At 36.4% G+C, this 26642-nt stretch overlaps 2 protein-coding genes across 2 annotated transcripts in view; one reads left to right on the top strand and one right to left on the bottom strand.

The window, feature by feature from the left end:
- Positions 1-3811: 3811 nt before the first annotated feature.
- Positions 3812-4307, bottom strand: LOC150102072 (uncharacterized). The gene is made up of 2 exons (XM_090399964.1): positions 4101-4307; positions 3812-3988 (listed from the first exon to the last, which is right to left on the bottom strand). The coding sequence occupies exons 1-2, from the start codon at positions 4305-4307 to the stop codon at positions 3812-3814; spliced, it is 384 nt and encodes a 127-aa protein (XP_090256090.1).
- Positions 4308-13497: 9190 nt separating this feature from the next.
- The window catches only part of LOC150102073 (SKA complex subunit 2-like), a 59194-nt gene continuing 46049 nt past the window's right edge, over positions 13498-26642 (top strand). The window contains exon 1 of the mRNA XM_090400894.1: positions 13498-13564. Within this exon, the coding sequence (XP_090257020.1) occupies positions 13532-13564 (33 nt within the window). The 5' untranslated portion in view covers positions 13498-13531. The remainder of the gene's footprint in view (positions 13565-26642) is intronic.

Consider the following 26642-nt stretch of genomic DNA (forward strand, 5'->3'; position numbering starts at 1 on the left):
TATGGCGAGGTGGTTACAAACTAAAAAGACCTGTTAGATTATCAGGGATCTCTGCATCAGAGATATATATAACAAAGAAATTTAGAGTAAAGTTGTATTTACTCGATTTTAACATGAGTGTTTGGCAAGATTTGCTGATTCTCCCTAGGGCATCTAGCCCAGGTGTACAAATCATCTTAGGAAAAAATTTCTAGAGAAGTATAGATTCTCATACGACTTCTCTCAAAATGAAATATCCCTCATGGGAAGGAAACAGTCAGGAAACAAGAGGAATAATAATGGAAGGCTAGCCAAGGAATCATTTCAAAGGAGAGTGCATAATGAGACTAACATCACAGAAAGTGTACAGTCTGAGAGGAATAATGAAAATTACATAGAATGAACAGGCTGATTCCTCAATGGTTTCTAAATCCTAAGAAAATAGCCAGACTGAAACTCACTTCATATTAAGTGTCAAAATGGTAAATGATCAAAGCGAAGGGGAAGGGAAATTAGCCAGAGAAAGGAACAGGGAAATCATAACCACAAAGATTGCAAGCTTACAGTAGTTAAGAAGGCTGAAGAACATGCCTCATCTGAGCATAGTAACAATACCAAACCAAAAGAACACAAGGAAATTAATCCTAGAGAGCTGGGGGAAGAAGGCTGTAAAAGAATTTTTCAGATGTAAAATTTTTTTTAAGAAAGGGGGGACCTATGTTATATTCAGGTCACAACTTTAATACAACTTAGGCAGAGAATGTGGAACGTTGGCAATAGGATAAGTGTAAGCTGTTTACAAGTGCAAAACAACTGAAATTTAGGAATTACATAAATTTGTATAATAAGCTTTTATATGTAATCTGTATTAAGTGTGGACCAGATACAGAGATCCATGTAAGCTGTGAAAAAAGCCAATCTCTAGTACTAAATTAGCAAGACCTATGAGTCAGGGTTCAAGGGTCACTTTTAACATCCTGCATTATGCAAAAGAAGGGAGGGAGAGAAGTTCTGGAAATGGAAACCTAAGTGTGTTCCAGGAAAAGAAAGCAGGTACACGTGCGACTGAAATAGAGGGAGCTAAGGAGATTGATTGACGTTAGCACACGTGACCGCGTTGGCGCGCATCACGAAGACCGAGAATTGCCGAGAGGAAAAAATTAAACAAAAAGGCCTTAAAAAGAACGATTCCAGATATTTTTTTCCTGGATTCCTGGTTCCTGATCTCTCGGACAGTGGTCGAGCTCGTCATTGGGGAAGTTCCTAGCCAGTCGTGGAAGGCATTTGGTTCGTCTGTCGTAGCGTTCGTAATGGCCAAGCTATGTCCGTGCTCTAGGATAGCCATGCGTTGTCGTGCGACGGAAGAACCAAATTGAAACTGTCCGTTCAAGGCGACGTGACTGTGCCACCTCCCAGTTTTCCCACTGAAATTCTACTCGCTCAGATCAACGGAAGATATCCTCTTAAAAGTCTATGCTGAAGGCCTTGAGGACCAGACAAGGCAGGAAGAAATTTAAGAATTTAAAGACAGAGATGGTAATATAGATCTTTGAATTCCTATTTCCAGTTAGAGAAGAGAGAGAGAATTCCCTGTGAGAACATTTGTATTGGACTAAATTTAAGAGACTGTAAGAATAGTCTATATTTCAGCATAGGCCCGAGATAGTGTTAAGATGTGTTTGCCCATGAGGCCGAGTAGCTATCTGATCACACTAAATTTAATGTATAAAGTGTGTTATTGTGTTAACTCATGGCCACGTGTATCAGAATGGCATGATGATTACCTATGAATTTATACTAAATTGATTGTATTAGTGGTTATTGCAATTTAATATGTGTGATTAGTATAAATTAATTAGAGCCCTTAATCTAACTTGAGTGCATTCATGATAACCTGTTTTAATTGTATAATTGTGTATCACTTTAAGGCTCATTAAATTGTTTCATTCAAGTAATTGCCTGATCTGCTTATGTTATATGAATTCAAAACTACCGCTCATAAAAATATCAATGAACTAAGCGGGATAGACCCATGAGTACAATTATTTTAAGCAAGCCACGACTGTGAGAAAGAAATAACGAAGCGGAGGGATAAGATTAATCTTGATCTAATTATCATGTATCACTCTGAAGGGGTCACCCTGAGCAAGAATCCTTTCTGTCTTAGGTATTAGCTGGCACAGTGAAAAAATAAATGTCTTAATACTTATCGGGTGAACTCAATCAGATTGTTGTGTGATAACATGATTTCTAGAAAATAAAGAGGCCAATAAGACTGCAAAGATCTTAAGATAAAAATTATTTGATAGGAGAAAAGCGATTTACTTGCATATGTGAGAGAGCTAAGATAACACAGTAGCATTATAATAAACAAGTAATAAAGGCACAAGGTAAAGCAAAAGGGGAAAGAACATTGAACAAGGGACATAATCTGAGTGGTGCAATACAAAGTTAAATATTATAACAAATAATGGCGTGGCCAGTAAGATTTTGATAGAAAAGAGAAAGGATATATAAGTAAGATAAGGTACCATGGTAAGCCAACTGAAAATTTCAGAAAGTGCAAAGGAAAGTAACCACGACAATAGCTCTGAGTAAATGCTTCAAGCAATTACACAGGATATCCTTCTAAAAGCAACAGGAAACAAATCCGGTAACAAAACAAACAATTAGGAACAGCAAAATAACCGATATGTGCACTGGAAAAATAAAGCCTTGCATCGCCAGTTTCTTCCAGATACCGAGGAAAAATTGACGTGAACAAGACGTGGCAATTGCTAAAATATGGATGAATTAAAAAAGAAACAGAAGGATTTATTCTAGCAGCTCAAGAACAGGCATAAGAAACTAATGCAATCAAAGTAAAAAGTGTGAACATTAATAATAACAGCAAATTCAGATTATGGGATCAGAAAGATAAGACTGTAGAACATCTAATCAGTGACTGCAGCAAGTTAGCTCAAACTGATTGTAAATTCCGCCATGATCAAGTTACCAAAATAATTCACTGGTTTGTATGCAAAAAATGACTTTCCTACTTCTGATAACTGGTAGCAGCATAAAATATAGACAGTATTGGAAAATGAAACAACAAAACTTCTTTGGACTTTAACAGGGCCGCCCCTAGGAATTTTGTCGCTCCGTGCAGTAGCATATTTTGCCGCCCCTTCTCCCTTATTTTTCGTATACACCCAAAAAAAAACTTGCCTCCCCGTGCAAATGCACGTATTGCACCATCAGTAGAGCCGGCCCTGGACCTTAGAATACCAACTGTTCGGAATTTAGAACATAATAGACCTGACATCACAATTCGAACATGGACAGGTTTGGATTATTGATATCGCAGTACCCAGTGATAACAACATTAACAAAAAAGAACTGGAAAAAATTACTAAATATCGAGATCTGGCAATCGCAATTGGCTGGCTGTGAGAGTAACACACCAAAATCATCCCAATAGTTATTGGTGCACCTGGTGCAACTACAAAGAAGCTATCCAACTATTTACAGCAATTAAACATCATCTAAGTGAGCGCATATGATCTACAAAAAACAACATTACTTGGAGCAGTCCATATTTTGCGATGCTACCGGACAGACTATTCTTAGATTCTTGGACAGAGTCTGAATGCTTTGTATCACCAGTCAAATTGTCGTATGTGTCGTTTAAATGATATCTTGTTTTGATTGTGTATCAATTGTGTGAATAAAATAATAATGATAATAATTTTTTTTAATAATAATAATCATCTTTATTTTTCTTCAAGAATTTCTTTTTTTTAAAATATTTTAATTGACCTAGTTTCATACACGACTTGAAGCAGGTAAATTATCAATATTGAACTTCCCCTGTCTTCCGATTCCATCCATGAATTTTTTTTGCCCCTGCAACTGATTCTTCTGTTAATACATTTTTGCTATTTTCATATTCAAATTGTTGTGCTTCTTCCAGTGATTTTTCATCAAACGCAGAATAATATGTAGACCGCCTGTCAGCTTTCAAGCATTCCTGTGGAAATTTAGAGATGCACTGTGCTAATTTTATGGCTGTTCCAAGAGCAAACCTAAGACAGGAAACAGCTGGTATGGGTGTTTTCTGTCACAGCTGTTTCCTCCATTACTCTAAGATCACACAGAAGGGCAAGTTCCATCCCACCAGCAACAGCATACCCAGATATAACTGCTACAATAGGCTTGGTTGTGAACACCTTGGATGGACCCATAGGACCATATGACAATGGAACATTTTCTAGTTTACCTTCCGCTATTTTAGAAAGATCAAAAGTTTCCACCTTCTGCACAGAGAACCCTAGCAACAGCTGTATCATCTTCTTCAAATGTTTTAAAAGATCCTAATAATACTTCAGCTATAGGTGTATTTATACAATTCTTTTTCTCAAGCCTGTTAATTTTAATAATATGTATGTTGCCAAGCTTCTCAGTTATCACCAATTTTCACATGTTTGATACTGCCATCCAAGTATTTTTCTTGGTATGCATATACTAACACTGCAACTGTTTTGCCTCCTGACCCAATTAACAATATCATATTTTGTGACAGCATTTGTTCTTGCATTATATTTTCTTTCACTGAATTGAGGCTTCGTTCCTTCTTTTCTAAAGGTACTTTAAAGGCTGGAGTCAGACAGAAAAATGGGTCATCCTTTGCCAATCCAAATCAAATGGTTTCTACTGCAAAATCCTCAATACAGATTTTACTTACTCCTTCATCACCAAAGCTGTTTAAATGTACTTGAATTTTTCTCCAACTGTAAGTACCAAATTATCTATATGTAATGAGAATGGGTGTCTGAATCATGCCTCATCTTTAAATGCCTTCGAGGCTCTTTTCTGCCACAAAAGTATTTTCATCGTCAATCACCGTTTTAATGTTTTTATAAGCCTCTTTCACAATATAATACATATGTTGCATGAGTTTTGTGTGGCATATTGAGTGCTGGGTGTACTAACACAAAAGCATAAGGGATTACATCATAAAAACATAAGGAATTAAATCACTTCAGGCGAGGATGTAGGTAATAAATGAACAATATAAGATTGACTTATGCTTACTATTGCTAACAAGATCCTGTGAAATTTCTGAATAACAGCACCGCTCTGAGAATTTTTGAATCACGCGTATGTCCCTCCCCCCCCCCACAAGTTTATCTTGTGACGTTTGATAAGAAAGGTTTATGGGAAAATATTCCACTTAATACTGAAAAACGCTTTAAAAAAATTGATTTGTTCAGGTGATAGATTCTATCATACTGTTAGATTGTCCTTACGAAAATGCCATGCAATACAAGACAGACCCAGTTTACATTTATCTGCCAAGGCGACAGAATTATTCATGCTATACATGTATTTGATACGAGAGTTACTGCTTACATTACGTACTTCCATTATTGTTATCGTCATTGATTTGTGTCATTTCACATTTAACAAATGGAAGGGGGTTTAAACATGAGATTCTTAAACAACGGTCTACAAACTGCATGACCACAACTCCATGAACACCTGCTGGAGGCGGCCATTCTGGGATTGGCATAACAGCGAATAGTTTCAAATACTACGAATAATAAAATAAAACATTAAGTACAACAATAACAAAAATATTATTTTATAAATGCACATTTTAGAAACGTGCAATAAACACATACGAGTACATTAACATGAGTAGCAGGATCTGTATAATAATAATAATATTAATAATAATTTTTATTGATTTCTAAAATACAGTATTTATACATAAAATAATCATCTTGAGTGGCATTCCAACTTATAATTTTACAAAATTCTGCAATGGTTCATTTTCTCGTTGGATTTCAATAAAAAAATTTAATATTACTTTTTGCCTCTATATTATGTATTTAGAAGGCCAGGGCCCACATAGGGCTGTTGAGCCAATGACGATATTATGTATTTACAACACATGTTCTTCTAATATTATCAATGAAGATTATACAGAATTTTTTGTATAATAAATGACCAATATAATAATTTTTTAAAAATCAGCTAATGCCTTTTATTCCCTTATAGGGAGGGAGAGGCCTTTTATACCCTATCTAGCTTTTGGAGACTGAATGGGCAATTCAATCTCCATCAGTAGCCAATCAAAGATAGCTGGCCCATGTCTATCACTAATTATAGCAGACACCGATGAAGAAGCTAGCAAACAAGTGCTACCCTTTCATTGGTACCTAACCCTAACAAGATATGTCACTGTCTGAAATAATGTCAGTATTCCTTCACTTCCACTGAGCTACACAGGCCTTGATGATGATGAGTCACCTAGTAACATACATTTACAAACCTTATACAAAAATACAAGAAATCAACTAACAACAAAAATTCGTAGAGCAAAAAGACACTACTGCTTCCAAAAATTCATGAAATACAACGACAACATGAAGCAAACATGGACTACACTCAACGCATTAGTAACTCGAAAAAAGAAAACTTCAGCACGAGATTTTATTGCAAAAAGCTTCGGTCAGGACAGAAACCAAGAGAAACTAGCAAACTCATTCAACCATGCCTTCACAAACAATATCACACAACTCAAAAAAGACAAACTACCAACGATCAACAAAAAACTACCGACACAAAGTCAACAACAAACGATGTATTTTCCATTTTCCACCCGTAACAAAATAGGAACTGAAAGAAGCACTGCTGCAACTAAAACCAAAGACCACTCTGCGAATAGACAAACTAAGACTCACAGACATTATAGCACACTTTGAAAAAATAAATCCAACTCCTTTAAGACTTGTGAACACAATATTCGACACAAACATTATTCCACAACAACTAAAAACTGCAAGAATTATGCCAATATAGAAACAGGTAAAAGAAACGATACTCAGAACTACAGACCAATAGCTACCCTACAAGTCATCTCAAAAATTCTAGAAAAAATAACATACATCAGACTACAGAACTATTTACAGAAGTACAACATCATCTCACAAAACTAATACGGCTTTCAGGAAACAAAAAGCACAATCACAATTACTATTTCCAAAACTTTATTAGAAGACATCGCCGACGCAATAAACAAAGCTCTCGACAAAAACAAGTACGCCGTCCTTATGCTGCTTGACTTAAGCATGACATACTACTCACCAAACTATACTCAATAGATATAAGAGGAACTGCATACATGGTTCAGGAACTAACTCTCAAACAGAACACACGTAACAAAAATAGGTACATATCACAGCCGGGGTATATAAATAAAACACGGTGTTCCTCGAGGCGCCATATTATCACCCACACTATTCAACATATACATTAATGATGTTCATAACACGGCTATAAAGAGTCAAATATTTCAGTACGCAGATGACACCGCACTACTAGCAATCCACAGACATCAACACGACTCTCTGCAAAGCACAACAAGACCTAAATGAAATCACAACATACTTCCACCAAAACGCAATTCTAATCAACGGCACCAAACCACAGATGCTGATAATACACAACCCAAGAACCACGCGCCCCGCACCACTATTCGATACACTGTCACACATACCGCTGCATTAACAACAAAAATACCTGCAAATGTTCCTAAATCAAACCTGTAACACATGCAAAATACCTTGGTCTCTACATAGATTGCCACCTTAAATGGGCAAAACATATAGAATACCTACATACCAAACTCTGGATCATCGCAGCAAAACCGAGTTTACATTGTATGTTTGTGAGAAATAGGAAATATAATATTTTAATCGAATATGTGTAAATACTGTTGTATAATCACTCTTTCTCAAACTTTAAAAAAAAATAGCAAACTACATGTAATATTATATAACTTGTGTAACTCTGAACTATATAATTGTAAATTATTACTGATTGTTATTTTAAAAGATAGCAAAAAAATATGTTATCATCATTATTATTGAAATTTCATTATATGTAGCACTTAGTGCTGAACCTTGTAAAATGATATACTGAATGTTACTCAAGATGATAATTGTATACAGTATATGTAAATATTTCAGAGATTATTATAAATAATTAATATAATAATAATAATAACAATACTTTTTTTGAAAGACATTTTTTGTGGATTTCTAAAATATTTACACAAATACAATAATCATCTTGAGTAGGCTGACCATACGTATCGTTTTGAACGGGACAGTATATTTTTTTTCATTTTTCCCGGCCGTCCGTCGTTTTAATAAAAATATCAATTTTGTCCCGTTTTTAATAAAAACTATAAAGACACTATATTGGTCAATCGTAAATTATTGTTCATAACCTATAATCATGTATCAATATCATGGACGCCACAATAATTTGTATAACCATACGGTCTCATTGTTCGATACTAAATATCAATATCTGCAGTGATTTATTGAGTGAAAATAAAAAATACACGTTGGCAATTTGTGGCAAAGTGGTCATATTCATCATAGTAATAGACAAATTCTCTGCAATTACTAGATCCGGCATTCTCGAACTTCTATTATATTCCATCACATGTTGTCTCAGTTGATTATCCCTTAGTAACAGCATCAATTTCATTTCTATTCTCCCATATGTCCTCTCCTTCCTATCTATGTTCTGATAGTTGAAATCCCCCATTATAATTACCTGTCTTCCACTCATTGAGTCTATAGCAACATCCAACCGCATATTTTATTCTGATGGCTTGTATCTCACACCAGATGTCTTCAAATGTGATATTTTCACTGGCCTGTAGTTTCATCGGCTCTCGTCATTAATACTCCTCGCCCATTCTTTTCTCTTTATCCTCCCTGAACGCACTATACCCTTCACATTCTGTCCCACTATATCATATTCTCAGTCATGTCTCACTAATGTCAATAACCTGGGCAACGCAAATATTTGGGCTTAGGTCTATCTTCATAAAAGATAACGGTGCGGACCCAAGTAACTATCGTCCAATAGCATGCCTACCAACTGTACTTAAGCTGTCTAATATAATCATTGCAAATTCCATACACCCGTACTTATCAAAAAATAATTTTACCCAATTGAACGAAAAGCAATTTTCAAAAACCTAGAGGAACAAAAGACCAAATCCTTATTAATCTAATATCATTAGCTATAGGTTACGACGAGACTGCCTTTTCTATATTACAAAGTGGATATCATTTGTAATACAGAAAAGGCAGTCTCGTCGAGACCAAATCCTTATTGATAAAATGATTCTCAGAAATTGAAAAATATGACAAACTATCTTAAGCATTGCATTTGTTTCCCACCCACTCTACTGGATCATAAAATCACTACAGATATTTGGAATTATTATGTAACACATTCAAAGACTCCAAAGATTCATCAAGGGAGGGAAACTAGTCTTCATCTCTCCGTCTCCAGCACTCAATGCACCAACAACAGCGAAGCGCAACTAGCATCATGATCATCTACACCAGCGCTATCAACTGCCCACCACCACCACTATTATTTTCACAGATAATCACAAACATTCATGTCCACGGCGGTATTCGAACCCGCAGCCTTTTTTTCGAGAGCAGATTTACTGACTACTCGGCCAACCACGCCGGAAAATTAGCAAAAACATATGTTTGTTTCTAGCTGCTGCTATGAAATCATGGAAAACAACATTATTAGTCGATAATGAATGATTCGAAGATATTGCATTAAACATGGAATTTTCCAAGATGGATTCTTATTACCATTACTCTTCAACATGTTTTTGAAGGAAACATAAATGAAAGAGCCTGTGTAACTCAGTGGATGTGGCGTTTGCCAACCACGGCGCTTGGCCGCACGAAGGAAGACTTGGTTTCGAGTCTAGTCGGCGACTAGAGGAAATTTTTCTAAGCCTTTTTTCGACCGGTTCCCGAGTTAGTCGATCTCTGGCACGGGCAAGCAGGTTTTTCCTCCCGAAAAACCTGCTTGCCCGTTTTTCGGGCAAGCAGGTTTTTCGTCCTGTAAACTCAAGAAAATCGACCGTAGAACCCACATTATTTCAGACATTAAATATATCGTGTTAGGGTTCGGGACCACGAGATGGCGGCACATTTGAGCCGTCTCTCTTCACTGAGTACCGCTTAATTAGTGATAGCCTTGGGCCATCTATCTCTGATTGGTACCAGTGGAGATTGAACTGCCCACTCAGTCTCCAAAAGTTAGATAGGGCTAAATGGCCTCGCCTACTCTCCGTATACGGGAATAAAAAGGCGTTAGCTGATTTTTTTTATATCTTAAATGAAATTCTTAAATATAATATTAAAATCTTCTATCTGCTGTATATGGATGACTTGAAATTATATGGAAAATCGGAACAGTAAATAGACTCTTTATTGAACACAGTTCGTATTTTCAGGCAGGACATCAATATGGAATATGGTTTCAAAAAATGCGCAATTTTATCTATTAAAAAAGGAAACATTAATGACACAGGCAATTATAATTTTGATCAAGAGAAATATATAAATGTAATTTCAGCTAACGAACAGCATAAATACCTAGGAATGTTTGAAGTCAGTGATATTCTCTACTCGAAAGTTAAACAACAGGCAGCAAAAGAATACGCTGAAAGAATCACAATTCTGAAAACAAAACTTGATGGATTAAAAACAATTAGAGCAATGAACTCTTAAGCTAGTGATCTGATACATAGACGGCATAATAGCTTGTACAAAAGAAAACCTGGACAGATTGGATCGAAAAATTAGAAAATTAATGAATCTATCATGCATTACATCCACGAACTGATGCTGTCCAGCTGTACATACCAAGAAGAATAGGTAGACAAGGTCAGCTGCAAGTGAAACAGACTGTGGAAGAAGAAGAACATATTTTCAGGTGCAAACTGTGTTTGCTTACACTTGGATAAAGGATTAAACTAAATTTATTATAGTCTAACCAAGTGCAAAATAAACTCCAACATTTTTCTCTAAATCCAGAGTAATTTAATAATAAGGTGGTACCCTGGTTGGCAATATAGGTAAATATGACCTCTCCATCGCGTCTGCCTTAGTATTACCACTGTGTCAGCATCCCACTGACGAGACCTCAATAAAGGTCGAAACCGGTCTGGGTAGTGGCCCTTCCCTTAATGCATAGTAGTGTACATGTCCACAAGGAGATGTGCTTCACATTATGGGAGATACTGAGACTAGAATTGATGAGAGCTTGGTCCAACGTTGCTACGAGTTGCCAGGGGATGTAATTTACTCCTTACTCAGTTCTGAAGATATTTTTCAGGCACAAACTGTGTTTGCTAACAACTGGGATAAAGGATTAAACTAAATTTATTATAAGACCATGTTAATTTAGATAATTACATTGACAATAGCACTAAGCAAATATTTCAAGCTATTTAACAAGAAGGTCTTCTAATAGAATAAAATCAAATCCGATTACAAAAAGGAACAATAAAATAACCGATATGTGTGCTGGAAAAAATTGACGTGACGAAGACGTGGCAATAGCTACAATCTACCCTATATATATATAAAATGATAAGCCTTTTATGTCACGTTTTTATGTCACATTTTTTGAAACGTTTTGAAACTCAGGGGTTACCCTGAGTGTGGAGTCTTCCAAATTTGAGTCATCAGGATTCAAGGATAACCGACCTACCAGTCCGGAACACGGAGGGTTGGGCGCCATAGGCGCCAGGGGGTAGCTCACCCTAGTATTGATATATTAAAAAAAGAAACAGAAGGATTTATTCTAGCCGCTCAAGGACAGGAGTTGCAAACTATTGCAATCAAAGTAAAAATTTTGAACATCAATAATGATTGCATATGCAGGTTATGCGATCATTAATATTTATCAAGAGACTGTAAAACATTTAATCAGTGCCAGCAACAAGATAGCTCAAATTGATATTAATACCGCCATTATCAAGTGTCCAAAGTAATTCATTGGCATGTATGAAAAAAAAGAAAATATTGTTTTCCTACTTCTGATAACTGGTGGTAGCAAAGAACAGCGACAGTATTGGAAAACGAAGCAATTATTTTTACAAGTAAGCTATTTACAAGAAGTAATCATCAACGAAGTGATCACATATAATTGTTATTATTTTCTTGACCTTAATAAAGTCATAACAGTTTCAGTGTGAGGTCCTTGCTAGACAACACAGTCTAGCGTAGCACTCCTGAAAAACGCGTTACTCTTTTTTTTTTTTTTTTTATGTTGAGCCATACACGACAGGTTGGTTGATCAACCTGTAATACATTAGTACCGTATATGGTTATTTGGAACCGTCCATATTTGACGACCCTACCTTCCAGTCTATTCTTACATTCTTCGGTAGAATCTGAATTGCTCTGTATCACCTGCCAAATTATCGCTTGAATGATATGATGTTTTGACTGTGTATCAATTGTGATAAGAATAATAGAGTGTGGGATATGTCATTTTCCCCCATGGATTGTAGTTGGTGAGATGAATGCCTTGCCGAATGAGGTGGTGAGCGTACAAGCATTGAATTAATTTAAAATAAGATATGATACTTAAATAAAAGAGCCAATAGGCTTCACTTCGGCGATGTAACATTGTTTAAATTAAGAGGATATTAAATCCCACATTATTTCAAAACATTATTTCAAAGCGGGTTGTAGCGTAAGCTAACTTAAGCTACTTTTATAGTTTACTATATTTGGCTTGAAATTCTGAGTTTCTTATTCGGCTTTGAAATAATGTGGGATTTAATATCCCCATAATTTAAACAATGTTACATCACCGAAGTGAAACCGTTTGGCTCTTTTATTTAAGTAATTTATGGATGCACCTCTTTTGACAACTCGTATAGCAAAGTACATAAGTTATTTTCGCTATAACGTTAGTATTACCTGGTCTACCTACTCACTGATGAGACCTGAATAAAGGTTGAAACCGGTCTGGGTAGTGACCTTCCACCATAATGTATAGCATCGTACATCTCCTAGGAGATGTGTTGTATATTGTGGGTAATACTAAGAATAGTGATCAGAACTTTACCCACCTTTGCGACGAGTTGCCCTAGTGTTGAACTACGTGCTTTAGCTTACGCTACAACCCGACGAAACTTTTATAGTTTACTATATTCGGCTTGAAACTCTTTGATTCCGATCTTTGAGTTTCTTATTCGGCTTTGAAATAATGTGGGATTTAATATCCCCTTAATTTAAACTAAGGTATGATAAACATCTACGGATATTTATGATGGAGATATGCACATGAGCGTCCAAAATGGAAGTAGCATCGAGAGGCATTCGTCTAACAGTGGATTAAAGAGAGCTGTTGATGCGGATGGGCATTATCTTTGTTAAACTGCATCTTACTATTGCCTCTCTCGGAGGTGTAATAATAATTACCACTCATTTCAAAATTCGTTGTATCCCCATACCCACCCACCATTTTATGGGAAAATTACTGCTGACATTGTCGCTAGATGTCGTTATCATAATCCTATATTAGTCAAGTTTTATATTTCTATAGCACTGCAGCAACCATTTTGTTCAGGTGGCGCTATAGTCGATTTAGGAGGTTTTGTTGATGTTAATGTGTTTTCAAAAGTTTGAGATATTTCTGCACCATTAATTAAATGGAAGCTACTGCGGAAACGTTAGAGGCTTTGGTAAGTCACAGATGTGTTTACTATTGGTACTTACGATATTTGATTTTCTTTGTGGTCGTTGTGAATTCCGGTCTGTCTTGTATGACAGGTTTTGCGAGTTACTAAGAGCCGGTTTCGCCTACTCGATATTTGAATGTGGCAGAATTCCAAACGATGCTGATAGAGTTTCTTGACCCCGATCCATGTAATGCGTTTTGCAGGAATATAGTTTTAGAGACATTGCATAAGCAAATTTTGACAATCACTATCCTTTGCACGCAATGCCAATTTATTTAAATCATCCTGCAGGATATCTACATCACCTTTATTAACTATTGCTCTCTCTCCAGTTTTGCATCATCAGCAAAACTGTGGAGAGAGAGAAGAGTAGGTTTCCGCAAATTTTCATACATACTCAGAGAACTATGTTACTAAGTGACCCGCAATCGCATTTTGTGTGTAACTTATTTACAATGATTTGTGGGACTGGATGTCATAATGTGCAAGAGAATTGGCATTGCCTCTGACAAAGTTGTTCAATCTAAGTCTCATCTCTGGCAGAGTTCGAAGGGAGTGGAAAAAGGGTAAGATAGTACCGTTGCATAAAGTTGTTCCAAGACAGAGGTAGCAAACTACAGACCAGTTAATATATCGGAAGTGGTTGTTAAGGCATTGGAAAAGTTGGTGAAAGGTAAAAAAAAAAACAGTGGGTGTGTAGGGATCAGATGTTCTATAGTGGGCAGAATGGCTTTGTGAAGGGTAGGTCCTGTCTTAGTGACTTATTCACATTTTATAATAAAGTGACAGCAGAATTGTATAAAAGTAATGGGTACACCATGACACTGCTTGACTTTGCAAAAACATTTGACAGAATACCACATGGAAAACTATTACAAAAACTAGAGAGGATGGGAATGGATATAAAGCTAATAGCACGGATAGAGAGAGAGATGGCTGGTGGAGTGCTTCAGAGAGAATTGTGCAAGAGAATTGACCTTGCCTCTGACGAAGTTGTTCAATCTAAGTCTCATTTATGGCAGAATTCCAAGGGAGTGGAAAAAGAGTAAGATAGTACCGTTGCATAAAGTTGTTCCTGTTACAGAGGTAGCAGGGTTTAGCACTAGGGCCACTATTTAATTTGTATATCAGTGACATAGGGAAAGTTTTAAGAGGGATATTCAGTTTGCTGATGATGCAAAACTGGGGAGAGGAATAGTTGATAAAGGTAATGTAGATATCCTGCAAGATGATTTAAATAAATTGGTATTGTCTTATTATTATTATTATTACATAACACCTCCAGGGAGTCCAAAGACTCATTGAGAGGGCATCTGCTCTACAATTCTCAACCACTCCACCTACAGTCATCCTTCCTCATAAATTGGTATTGTGAGGAAAGGATGTATCATATTGATGGTATTGGTTTGCAGGAAATTGATCAAGCTAGGGACTTGGGGAGAATGGTGGACAAAGAGTAAAAGTTCACAAGGTGTATTGCAAAAGTTGGTAAAATAGCAAAACGAATTTTGAAAAACACTCTAACAAATCAAGACAAGGAAGTTATTATCCCTCTTTATAAGCTATGATTCATCCACACCTTGACTGCTGTGCACAGCTTTTGGTTACCTGGGAACCAGGAGGCAGTTGAAAAGATTCAGAGATGAGTGACAAGATGGTGACAGGTCTGTGTAGTAAAGGTTGAAGGTTTGTGGGTTATAAAGCTTGGTTGATGACAGAAAAGAGGAGAAATGATAGAAAGTTTTAAGATATTAAAGGGATTTTATAAAATTGATGCAAGTGAAATTTTTGTTGTGAATTCCCTGACTGTGAATGGATTCAAGGAGAGGTATGATAAAATTTGTGTGTATGATGGTTGATATGGGTCTCTGGACTCTGTGGAGATTATAATTTATGTTTATAAATTTATAAGTGCCTCCACACAGCATTTGGTAGAATGATGGGACATATATTGTGTCTTTTGATTGGAAAAGCCCTGAGTTTGAATCTCGTCTTGACAAGAGCAATCTGTGTATTGAATCTTTAACTCACCTTCACTTGAAGATGAATTAGCTGAATATGTTGGAGATTGCAGTGTTTCTTCATAGGAAAATTTCAGTTTTACATCCTGCATACAGTCAAATTAGCTATACACACTTTTTACAAACAAAAAATACTGATCTAGGACAGTAGATGGTAGAGTACGTTAGTAGAGGATTAAGTATAGTGTAGGCTGAGGATTGTATGGAGCAGGGCACAATCACGCAGACCTCGGGGATTTCATACAATAATAAGAAAAGTCTTTCTTAAAAGAAAGAAAATACAATAATAAGGTTTCTAATATATGCAGTTTTTTGTCGAAACTTTGCCATTGTATAATGAATGTTTCAAAATTTAGAAAGAGATTTTATATCAATACATCACGTATTATCCACCTTCAAAAAAACTTTCAAAATATGCATTGCAAGGCACAAATGTCACCTAGACAGATAATTTACAATACATCTAATGGAATTAGTGGCATTTGAGCTGCTTGATTTGATTCAGAAAGACCTAGTTTGAGAGGAACGTTTATAATGTTGTTATTTTATTTTTAATTTTTAATCTAAAAGCAAGTTAGCGTTATATGCAAATGGCAAGATTTTTTCTCCTGGAATCTTTTCTTTTTTTTTCTCAGTGGAGATCCTATAGAACAAATAAAGTATTTCAGCTATTTAGGCACATGTTTTAGTGAAGATGATAAATTTAATATGAAAATAGACAACAGAATAAGCAATACTGGTATGGTGGGAAACCAATTGAATAAATTTATATGAAATAAAAGAACTTATTTGAAACACTAAACTATCTGGATACAGAATAATTTCAACTTATAAATCTGAGAGCTGTGTTATAAATAAAACATTTAATCAAAACTGGAGACCACAGATATGAGAGTGCTGGAAAAAAATTAATGGAGTTAATGGATGGCATCAGTAACAGAACTATATTTAACACGTAACAGAGGGAACAAGAAAGGTTCAAGAGTTTTGGATTTGGTTACAGCATCAGAAGAGTTGATAATAACTGAGATGACATCTCTCCCACCAGTTAGAGAGAGTGACCATATGGTTTTGACTTGGAAAATGAATAGACATGCAGGAGTATCAAAGAGAAGGGAATGTATGCGGAATTATAAAGCAGGTGCTTATAATAGTCTTAGATGTCAACTTGGGGAGGTTTTGTGGAGGGAGGAATTGGAAGGCCGGGATATCATTAGTGCTTGGGAAATTGTGAAGGAATGTTTGTTAGCAGCAATGGTAAGCTGTATTCCACGAGTGAAGAAGAGGACACAATTTGGAGTAAAGTGATGACAAACAATATTAAACAGGAACTGCATGTGAAAAAAAGGCTATGGAAGAGATATAAGGAGACAAGTGAAGAGAAGATGCATGAAGAATATAAGACACAGGCCAGGAGAGTGACTAGTATGGTAAAGAAGGCAAAACTGGAATTTGAGAAAAGATTGGCCCTTAGATCCAAGGAAAATCCTAGGGAATTTTTTTTAGTTATGTGGCCAGGAGAAATGACTGTGGAAGAATGACATTATGGGATAAAAATGGCAATAGAGTGACTGATGCAGAAGACATAGTGGAATTGTTCAATGAACACTATTGGAGTATTTCATCCTGGAGGAGTCAATTTGAATACTAAAGGGATAGGGCAGGTTCGAGGTTTAGAGGTGTAGGAGGAGAGTGTGTTCCACATACTGAGTACTCTGGATGTTAGTAAAGCTGTGGGACCGGATGGTATTTCACCACGAATTTTGAGAGAATGTGCTAAGGAACTGACAGTGCCTTTGACCTGGCTTTTCAATGAAAGTTTGGCTGCAGGAAAGGTGCCCATGGAATGGAAGGAAGGTAACATAGTGCCATTGCATAAGGGAAGTAGCAAACTGGAAGTGTCAAATATAGGAGGCGAGTTTGTGTGTCATCAGTAGTTAGTAAGATCTTGGAGAAAGTAGTGAGGTACTGTATACAGCATTGGGCAGATGAGGGTAATGTTATCTGTGAGAGATTCAACATGGATTTGTGAAGAGGCACTCTTGTTTTAGCAATATGATAGCCTTTTATGATAAAGTTAGAAGAGCATTAGATGAGGGAAAGCCATATACTGCCATTTTCCTAGACTTAGCAAAGGCATTTGACAGGGTGCCACATGATAAGCTGATATTCAAGTTGCAGCACATGGGTCTGGATGTCAGATTGGTCAACTGGATTCAGGACTCGCTGTCCGATAGGTATCAGAGAGTTGTGTATGGTGGAGCAATATCAAAGAGGCAGAAGGTTACAAGTGGGGTTCCACAGGGCTCAGTACTGGGATCTATATTGTTTAACCTTTATATCAATGGCATTGTCCGTGGATTGCAAGGAGATATTCAGTTGTTTGTGGATGATGCGAAGCTGGGAATGATTATTAGTAATAGTGCAGATGTGGTGGCGCTGCAAGAGGATTTGAATAGGCTAGATAGATGGACAAATGAATGGGAGTATCAGTTTAATGCAACAAAATGTAAGGTCTTGAGGTTCGGGACACATCTATGGGACGCTGCATACTCTACGGGAGGAGTTAAACTGGAGGAAGTAGGGGAGACGAGCTCTGGGGTTGAAATTTAAGGGACATATTGCAAAGGTAGTGAAGGTAACACAGAGGATTGCTGCAATAATGAGAAGGATACTGACCTTCAGAGATAAGAGTTATCATTCTGTTGTATAAGACTATGATCAGACCACACTTAGACTATTGTTCTCAGATCTGGTCCCCAGGATTTGAAAGGGATAAATTAACTGTGGAATGGGTACAAAGGCAGATAACAAAGATGGTGTCAGGACTGTGTAATGTTAGTTATGAGGATTGGCTGAGGGAGTGTGGACTGCAGAGTTTGTTGGATAGAAGGAGGGGGTGATATGATTGATACTTTTAAACTGTTGAGAGGTGGTTACAGGATTGAGACTGGGGAGTTTCGCTTGGTTGAATAGAGGGAAGGAGTCGTGACAAGGGGCCATCCCTGGAAGTTACGAAAGGAAACTGTGAGAAAGAGGGCGAGGAGTGGTTTCTTTGCATGGAGGACCATGCAAAGAAATTCCATGGTTCAACATTCCATGTTGAACCATGGAATGCGTTCCCTGATGGAGTGATGAGAGCGAGAATGGTCAATGCATTTAAGGAGTGGTATGATAGACTTTATGTTTCCTAGGAGGGACCTCTATCGATGTTTCTTAGAAAGGACCTCCCGCGATGAGTCTTTTGACTCCACGGAGGCCTGAATAATAATAATAATATTTAAAAAAATAAGTTTATAATAGCAGGTAAAAGATTTAGAAGATGAAGCTCTAATTCGATTGATGCAGTTATTAGTTAAAGTTTAGAAGGTGGAAATGAAAGCTCTGACAATTTTAATCACCTATTAGTTAACCGATTAATTTGGAATAAAATTGTAGGTAAAATGTATTGGTAAATTGATATGTAAAATGTGACTTAACTCGTTGACTTCCATTCCCTGAATTGTGAACTTGTTGCCAGTGCCAGTAGTTTGGTAGTATTTTCTTTTAAAAAATAATATAATTGTTGTTACAGATTTCACTTTGTTACTGCAATTACTATCTTTTCTTTAGTAAAATTCTTTGTTTTCAGAGCTTATGCTATTATGTTAATTGGTTAAAAATTTCTTGTCTTGCAAGGCTAGTATAATAATAATAATCAATACGAAATATACAATACGAGAACTCATAATTGGCATTCTAATATTATTATTATTCGTGACATCTCCAAGGTGTTCGAAGACTCATCGTGGGAGGACACCTTCTATACAACACTCTGTCTCCACTACTACACTGAACCTCTACTACCAATCACCTACATCAACGCCATCTACTGTGGTGGTGGTGGTTATTATTTTTGTCTGTAAATTGCTTGTATTCTAAAAGGGCCGATTTGTCTGTATGCATGATGTAAAACCAGAGTTTCCATGAGAAAAAAACCCTGCTACTCCAATATACAGTGCCAAGTAAGAGTTATCTCATAGTCAGCAGTCAACATCTTAATTATTATTAATAGAGACCTCTAGGGAGTTGGGGACTCATCGAGAGAGGCCACATATTACATTCACCAGCTATCATACTTATTCTTGAATTCATTCACACTGCTTGCACTCACAACATCCAATGGCAATCCTTTCCAATCACGCACCACCCTATGAGAGAAAAATCTAGCCCTTGGCCCCTTCTTAGCAGCATTCATTCTCAGCTTCCAAGGATGCCCTCTTGTCCTTTCTCCACCCTCTATAAATTGAAAAATTCCATCATTTGAAATCCTGTATGATAGGGGGACCAGATTTTCAAAACACACAAAAAAAGGGTCATTTTGAATTTTTCAGCAATTAAAAAAAAGGGACAAAAATGGGACACTTCTGGTATGCTCTACATAAAAATGGAATAACATGTAATTACAGTACACAGGACTGAAGTGTGCATTAGAATTATGGAGTATCGGCATTATCATTATATTTATATGAAGACATTTATTTTTTCCAAAAGTGTTGGTTCTTTCAAGATGCACTCATAAAAATCAATACACGAAATGTCAGAGTGTGTCTTGATCACAGTTATTGCTTTCACGCTCTTGATGTTGAAGCAGTTCTTTTCATCAGACCACAAAGAACTCATGGGAGAAAAAATTCTCTACAGCTGTGTGCGTGTGTTCTTGGGATTGCCTTAACAAATGCAACAACTGGCAGTATGTTTTCCTTGGAGCACCTTAAACAAGTCGCACACTTTTGTTCACTTCAGCATTTGTGTCCTTCCATTCTTGCATCTTGGAATTCACAACATTATTTATATGGCTGACTTCATCAAATAATTCATCTTCATCAACAATATTGAATATTTTGCTATCAACATCACGAAACAAAAAAAAAAACATTTGTTTTTAAGTTGCTTGCAACTTAATCCAGTGAAATGCTTTTAATGGCCAGAAATGATAAGTCCATTTGTTTAAACATTCAAGGAAAGTATCGTAAAATAAATTTGTAGTGTCTAAAAATTATTTTTCATCAAAGATGCCCTCATCTTTGAACTCTGAAATAATAGATGACATTTTAAGTGTTTGAAAGTTCTCAACTTTCCTATTTGTAATTTTCTGTCTGAGCAATTCCAATTTTTCTACCACTTCAGTTGCCGAAATATTTTCCCTTTTTTATTTTTGTTATTGTTGCTGAGAATATTTTCACCTGGCTTTGCATGAAATTGGGTCAAAGTATCGATTGTTGGTTACTGAATAATGATTTCAACAATGTAGGGCATTTATCTTGTGATAAAAAGTAAGATCTGAGTCCATCATACATGTCAATAATCCTATTCACAGCTGGTAGTAATGATAACCATATTGTTTTGTACACTACCTAGAACAGGGTTTCCCAATCTGTGTTCTGCGGAACACTAGTGTTCCACAGAAGGTGAATAAGTATTCCTTGAGGTCTCCTGGAATTTGTCATTTTAGTTTTCTAAGCATTTTTCATGAATAAATATTTTATAGTAAAAATATTCTGAGGAGAATAATATTCGTGAATATGTCAAAGCTCAGACCCAGAATGCCTAATAACATCTGTGTATTATTAATTTTCACACATCGAAACCTTTCATCATTTGGGAAAGGAAATACCGCTGTTTATGACCGTCATAAAAATTGCCTGCAAGTGGATTATAACAATGGATGGCATATCTTCTTTTTTCAAAACTGAAGGAAATGACATCTGTGTAGCAAATGTCAGTGACCAAGTGGCATATTTTTAAACATGGAGATATTCATGAATTATCTCCAAATCTAATAATACTGAATACTTTCTTCGCAATTCATATTGTGGTGTGAAAGTTTCGAAACCGTAGTGCCATGATTTTTTAAAAGTAATAGGCCTGCAGATTTAAATTTTAATATGAATAAGAGACAAGGGACTTTGTTTAATTTTGGTATTAAGAAATCTCTTATTGAAGGTGTTTGTGACGCAACAGATAGTGAGTCATCCACCACCAGCCTACAAAGCGATCTCCAGGATATACAAAAGGAGGGGAAAACTACCAGCACAGAGGAGAAAAAAAAGTCTGCATTCACTCGTAAGTACTTATAATAATATTATACATTTTTGGTGATTAGAATGGGATATGTCAATAAAAATCAGCACAAATTAATTTAATGATGTTTAATTAATCATTAATTATCAATTAATAATAAAAAGCAGCTAAATTAACAATTAATTAATACATTGCAAATTAACCAAGGTGATCCATGAAAATTTCAGGATTTGTGTAGTGTTCCGTTGTAGGAAAAGTTTGGGAAACGTTGACCTAGAACATGCTTGCATTCAATTTCTTTAAATGGGCAGAAATTCAGTTACTCTGCTCTCATGGTGGAAATACTGAAATATTTTATTTATGGTTGTTTTGATATCAATAGGCAAAATATCAGCACTTGTCTCTGCATCATTATGAGCAGCACAGCCAATAGCATGAATGTTCATTTTTAACCCTTTGTTGAGTCTTGAAAATACATTGTTGGAACCACCTCGTTTGTATCCATCGAAGTTGATGCTGCAGAAAATGCAATAATTTTCTCAGTCAGCTGCTGTTTCTGCAAAATATCCAATATATATGATTTGCAAGCAGTTCTGCTGTTTCTCCTGTTATGCTCTGAAAATTATTCACTTTAACCTGAATATCTTCATTTGGGATGAAGTATCTAACAAGGACAGGCACCAACTTGAGATCTCTGGTTTAATGTATCTACCATAACTGACACATATTTGGCTTGTTTCAATTCAATTGCTGTTTTTCACATTGTGTAAGGTGCCAGGACATGCACTAAAACTGATTGGCAATTTGTTCACCTGCATGTAAATTTCTTTTGAAATAAATTTCTCACTATTGCAGAGGTGCAGTCCATTGACCTCAAAGAAAGGTTGTTTCACTGCATGAAAAGCAAACAAATCTTCTTGAGCTGAAAGTCATTTACTTTTGTCAGTTAATTTTCCTTTTGAATTTTTCGTGAAAAATGTTGTAACATCTCTACTTGAGCAGTGGCTTCCAATTTATGTTTTTGCTTCATCAAATGCTGTTTTGTATCAGAACAGTCTCCATGTTCAATTGAAAAAAACTGAATGATACACAGTACATTGCAACTTGTTTGTTGTTTCATTGTCTTTCAAGAAGGTATATTCTTCTTTTAAATCCTGAGTGAAAATACACTTCCTTTTCGGCATGATAAAATCTGGATGAAATATCACCACTCACAATATATACCTGCTTAACTTTCATAATTACTAACAGACCAGCATACGAAGCACAAACAATGGTATGGTAAACAAAGTAACCTTGTTACCACCTGGATTCAGCAGTACTGCCACTGGTTGCAGCATTTTCGTCCCATTGTAGAGAGTGCATTCATAATGGTTGATAATCATCGTAGCATGCATGTTTTCGATCTCAACATGTCAGCAGCAGAGACATTATCCTTTCCATATTCTAACATACAAGAATGAAGTCATGCCATAAATTCAAAAAAGGGACGAAATGGAACAAAAGTTAATAAAAAGGGACAATTAGTGTCCCATTAAGGTTTTGTCGTAACAATGGGACCAGAGTCTTAAAAAAGGGGATAATTTAATTAATGAAGACATAATTTGAAAATGTGGTAATGGAGGGGAGATGAAATGTGTAGATAATAAAAAATTTGATAAAAGGATTTGAAGGGGATAAATTAACTGTGGAAAGGGTATGGAGGCAGATAACAAAGACAGTTTTAGGACTGTACAATGTTAGTTATGAGGATCGGCTGAGGGAATGTGGACTGCAGAGTTTGGTGGATAGGAGAGGTGATATGATCGAGACTTTTAAACTGTTGAGAGGCAGTTACAGGGCTGACACTGGAGAATTCCTTCACTTGGTGGAACAGTGAGAAGGAACGATGACAAGGGCCCATCCCTGGACGTTATGAAAGGAAACTGTGAGAAAGAGGGTAAGGAGTGGAGGGTGGAGGCTTTGCGTGGAGGGTGGTTGAACCATGGAGTGCATTGCCTGATAGAGTGGTGAGAGCAAGAATGTTCAAGGAGTGGTATGATAGACTTTGTTTCCTAGGAAGATCCTCCCACGATGAGTCTCGTGTCTCCATGGAGGCCTGAATAATAATAATAAACCATTGCATAATTCTGTTTGGGAGTTTATAGTATCATAAACCAGTTTGCCAATTATCATAACTGATTTGATTTGATGTTTTTAGCTTTTTTTTTGTTTGAATAGAGATAACGGAGCAGAATGGTCATTAAAGGTAGTCATACTTCTCCATTGTGTTCATTGTGTTCAAATTTCTGAAGAGTAATTGCATGGGGCAGTACTTTTCAGAACTTCTTTGAGATGTCCAAATAATAAAAAATAAAATTAGACTTTAAGACTTTTTTTTTTTTTTGTCATGATAGTGTGAAGTTCTTTATGGACATGTTCCATATTTTTGTATTTGCCTTCAAATTAAATTAAAAATCAGTCTGACTAATTAATCTTAATCTGAACTGTTTTTGATGAGAACCACGTGTAATTTATAAATTTAATATTTTCATAAAAATTGCTACTCCTCATTCATCCAGTCTTCAGCAGTACTGCAGAGCAAATCATGATACATTTGCATCCAAATCTTCTGTACCTTTATTTTTCGATGGTGTAGTTTGGTTTGCAAAATGTGTAATTGCCTATTAAATTCATTTTGTTTGTACATTTGTAAGTTAATCTGGCTCCAATTACAAAAATATGCTGCACCATCCTGATTTACACATACAACCAAGACAAAGCATAAAATATGGCAGTGTACACAGTTGAGATTTATATGGTGTTGTTTCAGGAAATTGACTGCATAGATTAAATAACTAAATATTTAATTATTCCTGTATATCCCTGTAGAAATTACATTTGCATCCATAGTGTCATCCTGCTTGAAGAAAGAGGTTCTAAGTTCGATTCCGGTCACTGACTAGCAGAAGTTCTAAACCTTTCTTTGACTTGTTCTCAAGTTAGTTGATCTCTGTCACATGTAAACAGGTTTTTTTTTTTCTCCTGGAAACTGATATTTTTCATCCTGTAAACTCAAGAAAATTAATCCTAGAATTTGCGTTACTTCAGACAGTAATATATATGTCTGGGTTAGGGACAATGAAATTATTATTGTTATTATTATTATTTGACACCTCCAGGGCATCCAAAGACTCATCGAGGGAGGGCACCTACTGTACAACTCTGTCTCCATCACCAGCTACGCCAACGCCATCTACTGCTTGCAACCACCACCACTAGTATTTCCACAGATGATCACAAACATCCATGCCCACAGCAGGATTCGAACCTGCAGCCTTTTGGCTGGAGAGCAGATACGCTAACCACTCGGCCAGCCAGTCTGGCAGCAGTTATCTACCATATTTTTCTCCCTAGGTGCCAGTTAAAAAAAAAAAAAAAAAAAAAAGTCTGGGGCCAGCTATTCTGTGATTGGCTAAGGGTGGAGGCTAGCTTCCTACTAGTTCTCAAAAATTATGGCTTAATGCTTTGCCTACATTGATTAGTTTTGTTTTATTTTATTTTTTTAAATTTTGAATCTTTCCGATAATTTCAGTCATTATTGACCATTTCTGTATTCTGCCATCAAGCTTGATGATTAGCAGCACATACAACCAAGACAAAGCATAAAATATTGCAGTGTACACAGTTGAGATTTATATGGTGTTGTTTTCAGGAAATTGACAGTGTAGATTAAATAACTAAATATTTAATTATTCCTATATTTTTCCAAAGTTAAATTGGCATTTTCAGGAATTAATACATTGTATTAAATGTGTATGCAGGTACACTTCATTAACTAAAAAGGCACAGAAATGCAGTAAGGCATAAAGTCCTATAACCATGCCACCTCTTGGCTTTGGTTGGGTGTCATTGGGTTAAATGTATGCAGATGAGGATTTTCCCATATGCGTGACAGTTTGATACAACCTTATTTGTTCAGGTTGGGATATTGGTGAGAGCTGCAGCAGATTCAAGGAAAAGCCTGTCAAATTTAAATTTGCTTTGGTGCATTTAGTAGTAGATTTGGTGGCCATAGTAATAGAACTGGATGTGGTACTGGTGTTCTGATATATAGATGTTGGCTGTTTGGCTATAGTATGAACAGTTGCAGCTGCAGGATGCCTGGTAAACTCAGGGAAATCCAGTGATTGTACATGGTCTTTGGGAGAGCTGATATGGGTTATACCTTTTGTGCAGTTTATACGTGGTTGCCAGATTGTGCTTTTTTTAAGATCTTGGCCATCTTTTAAACTTAAATTTGAGAGGCTCTTCCTGAAATCTGCTCCAGCTTTCACCAACTATACCAACCTGAACAAATATGGTTATCAAACTGCCTCTCATGTGGGAAACCTTCATCTGCAGACAGAATGCTGCTCACATGTTTGGGGTGGCACACACCTAAAACTTCCCAAAAAATTATTAATGCTATCCACAGGCAAGTAATTGGCTTATAGATGATCCCTCTCTTACAGATTCACTTCAACCTCTACTTGCAGATGCAATGCTTCAGCATACAGGTACTTCAATGGTCATTGCTCCACTGAACTGGCAACCATTTCCTCCACTTTCTGTTGCACCTGTTAATACAAGAGCACAACTGTCCAGCATCCCTTACTGTGCAACTGCAAACACACCAAAAATTTTTTCCCCATCCATCTCTGTCCTCTGGAATGGCCTTCCTCATGAAGTATTCTCAAACAATTACAATCTGCATTTCTTCAAAAAAAGTCAAACTTTTATGTCAGTCCTGACCTGCATCCCACATAAAGCACTAATGTGCTTATAAGTCCTTTGATCCCTCATTTATGAGATCAGAATAAATATATATAGATATGATGCATTTTTGACAGTGAACAACCAGAGAGAAAACCAGCAACTTACAAAGGGCTGGAGATGGCCCATAACATACAAACTTAATAAGGTGACCTCTCTCTTTCTCTTACTCACTGCCAGACCTGATTGAATGCCCTGGAAAT

Source organism: Typopeltis vanoorti, chromosome 11 (genome assembly GCF_054136105.1).
Source record: "Typopeltis vanoorti isolate ZY-2024b chromosome 11, IOZ_Tvanoo_1.0, whole genome shotgun sequence".
NCBI classification, from domain to species: Eukaryota; Metazoa; Arthropoda; class Arachnida; order Uropygi; family Thelyphonidae; genus Typopeltis; species Typopeltis vanoorti.

Excerpts from the sequence above, each read along its gene's own strand:
- LOC150102072 (XM_090399964.1), bottom strand. The coding sequence starts at position 4,307 with ATGATACAGCTGTTGCTAGGGTTCTCTGTGCAGAAGGTGGAAACTTTT. Across the intron at positions 3,989-4,100 it reads CCCTTCTGTGTGATCTTAGA|GAATGCTTGAAAGCTGACAG; the intron begins GTAATGGAGGAA and ends AAATTTCCACAG.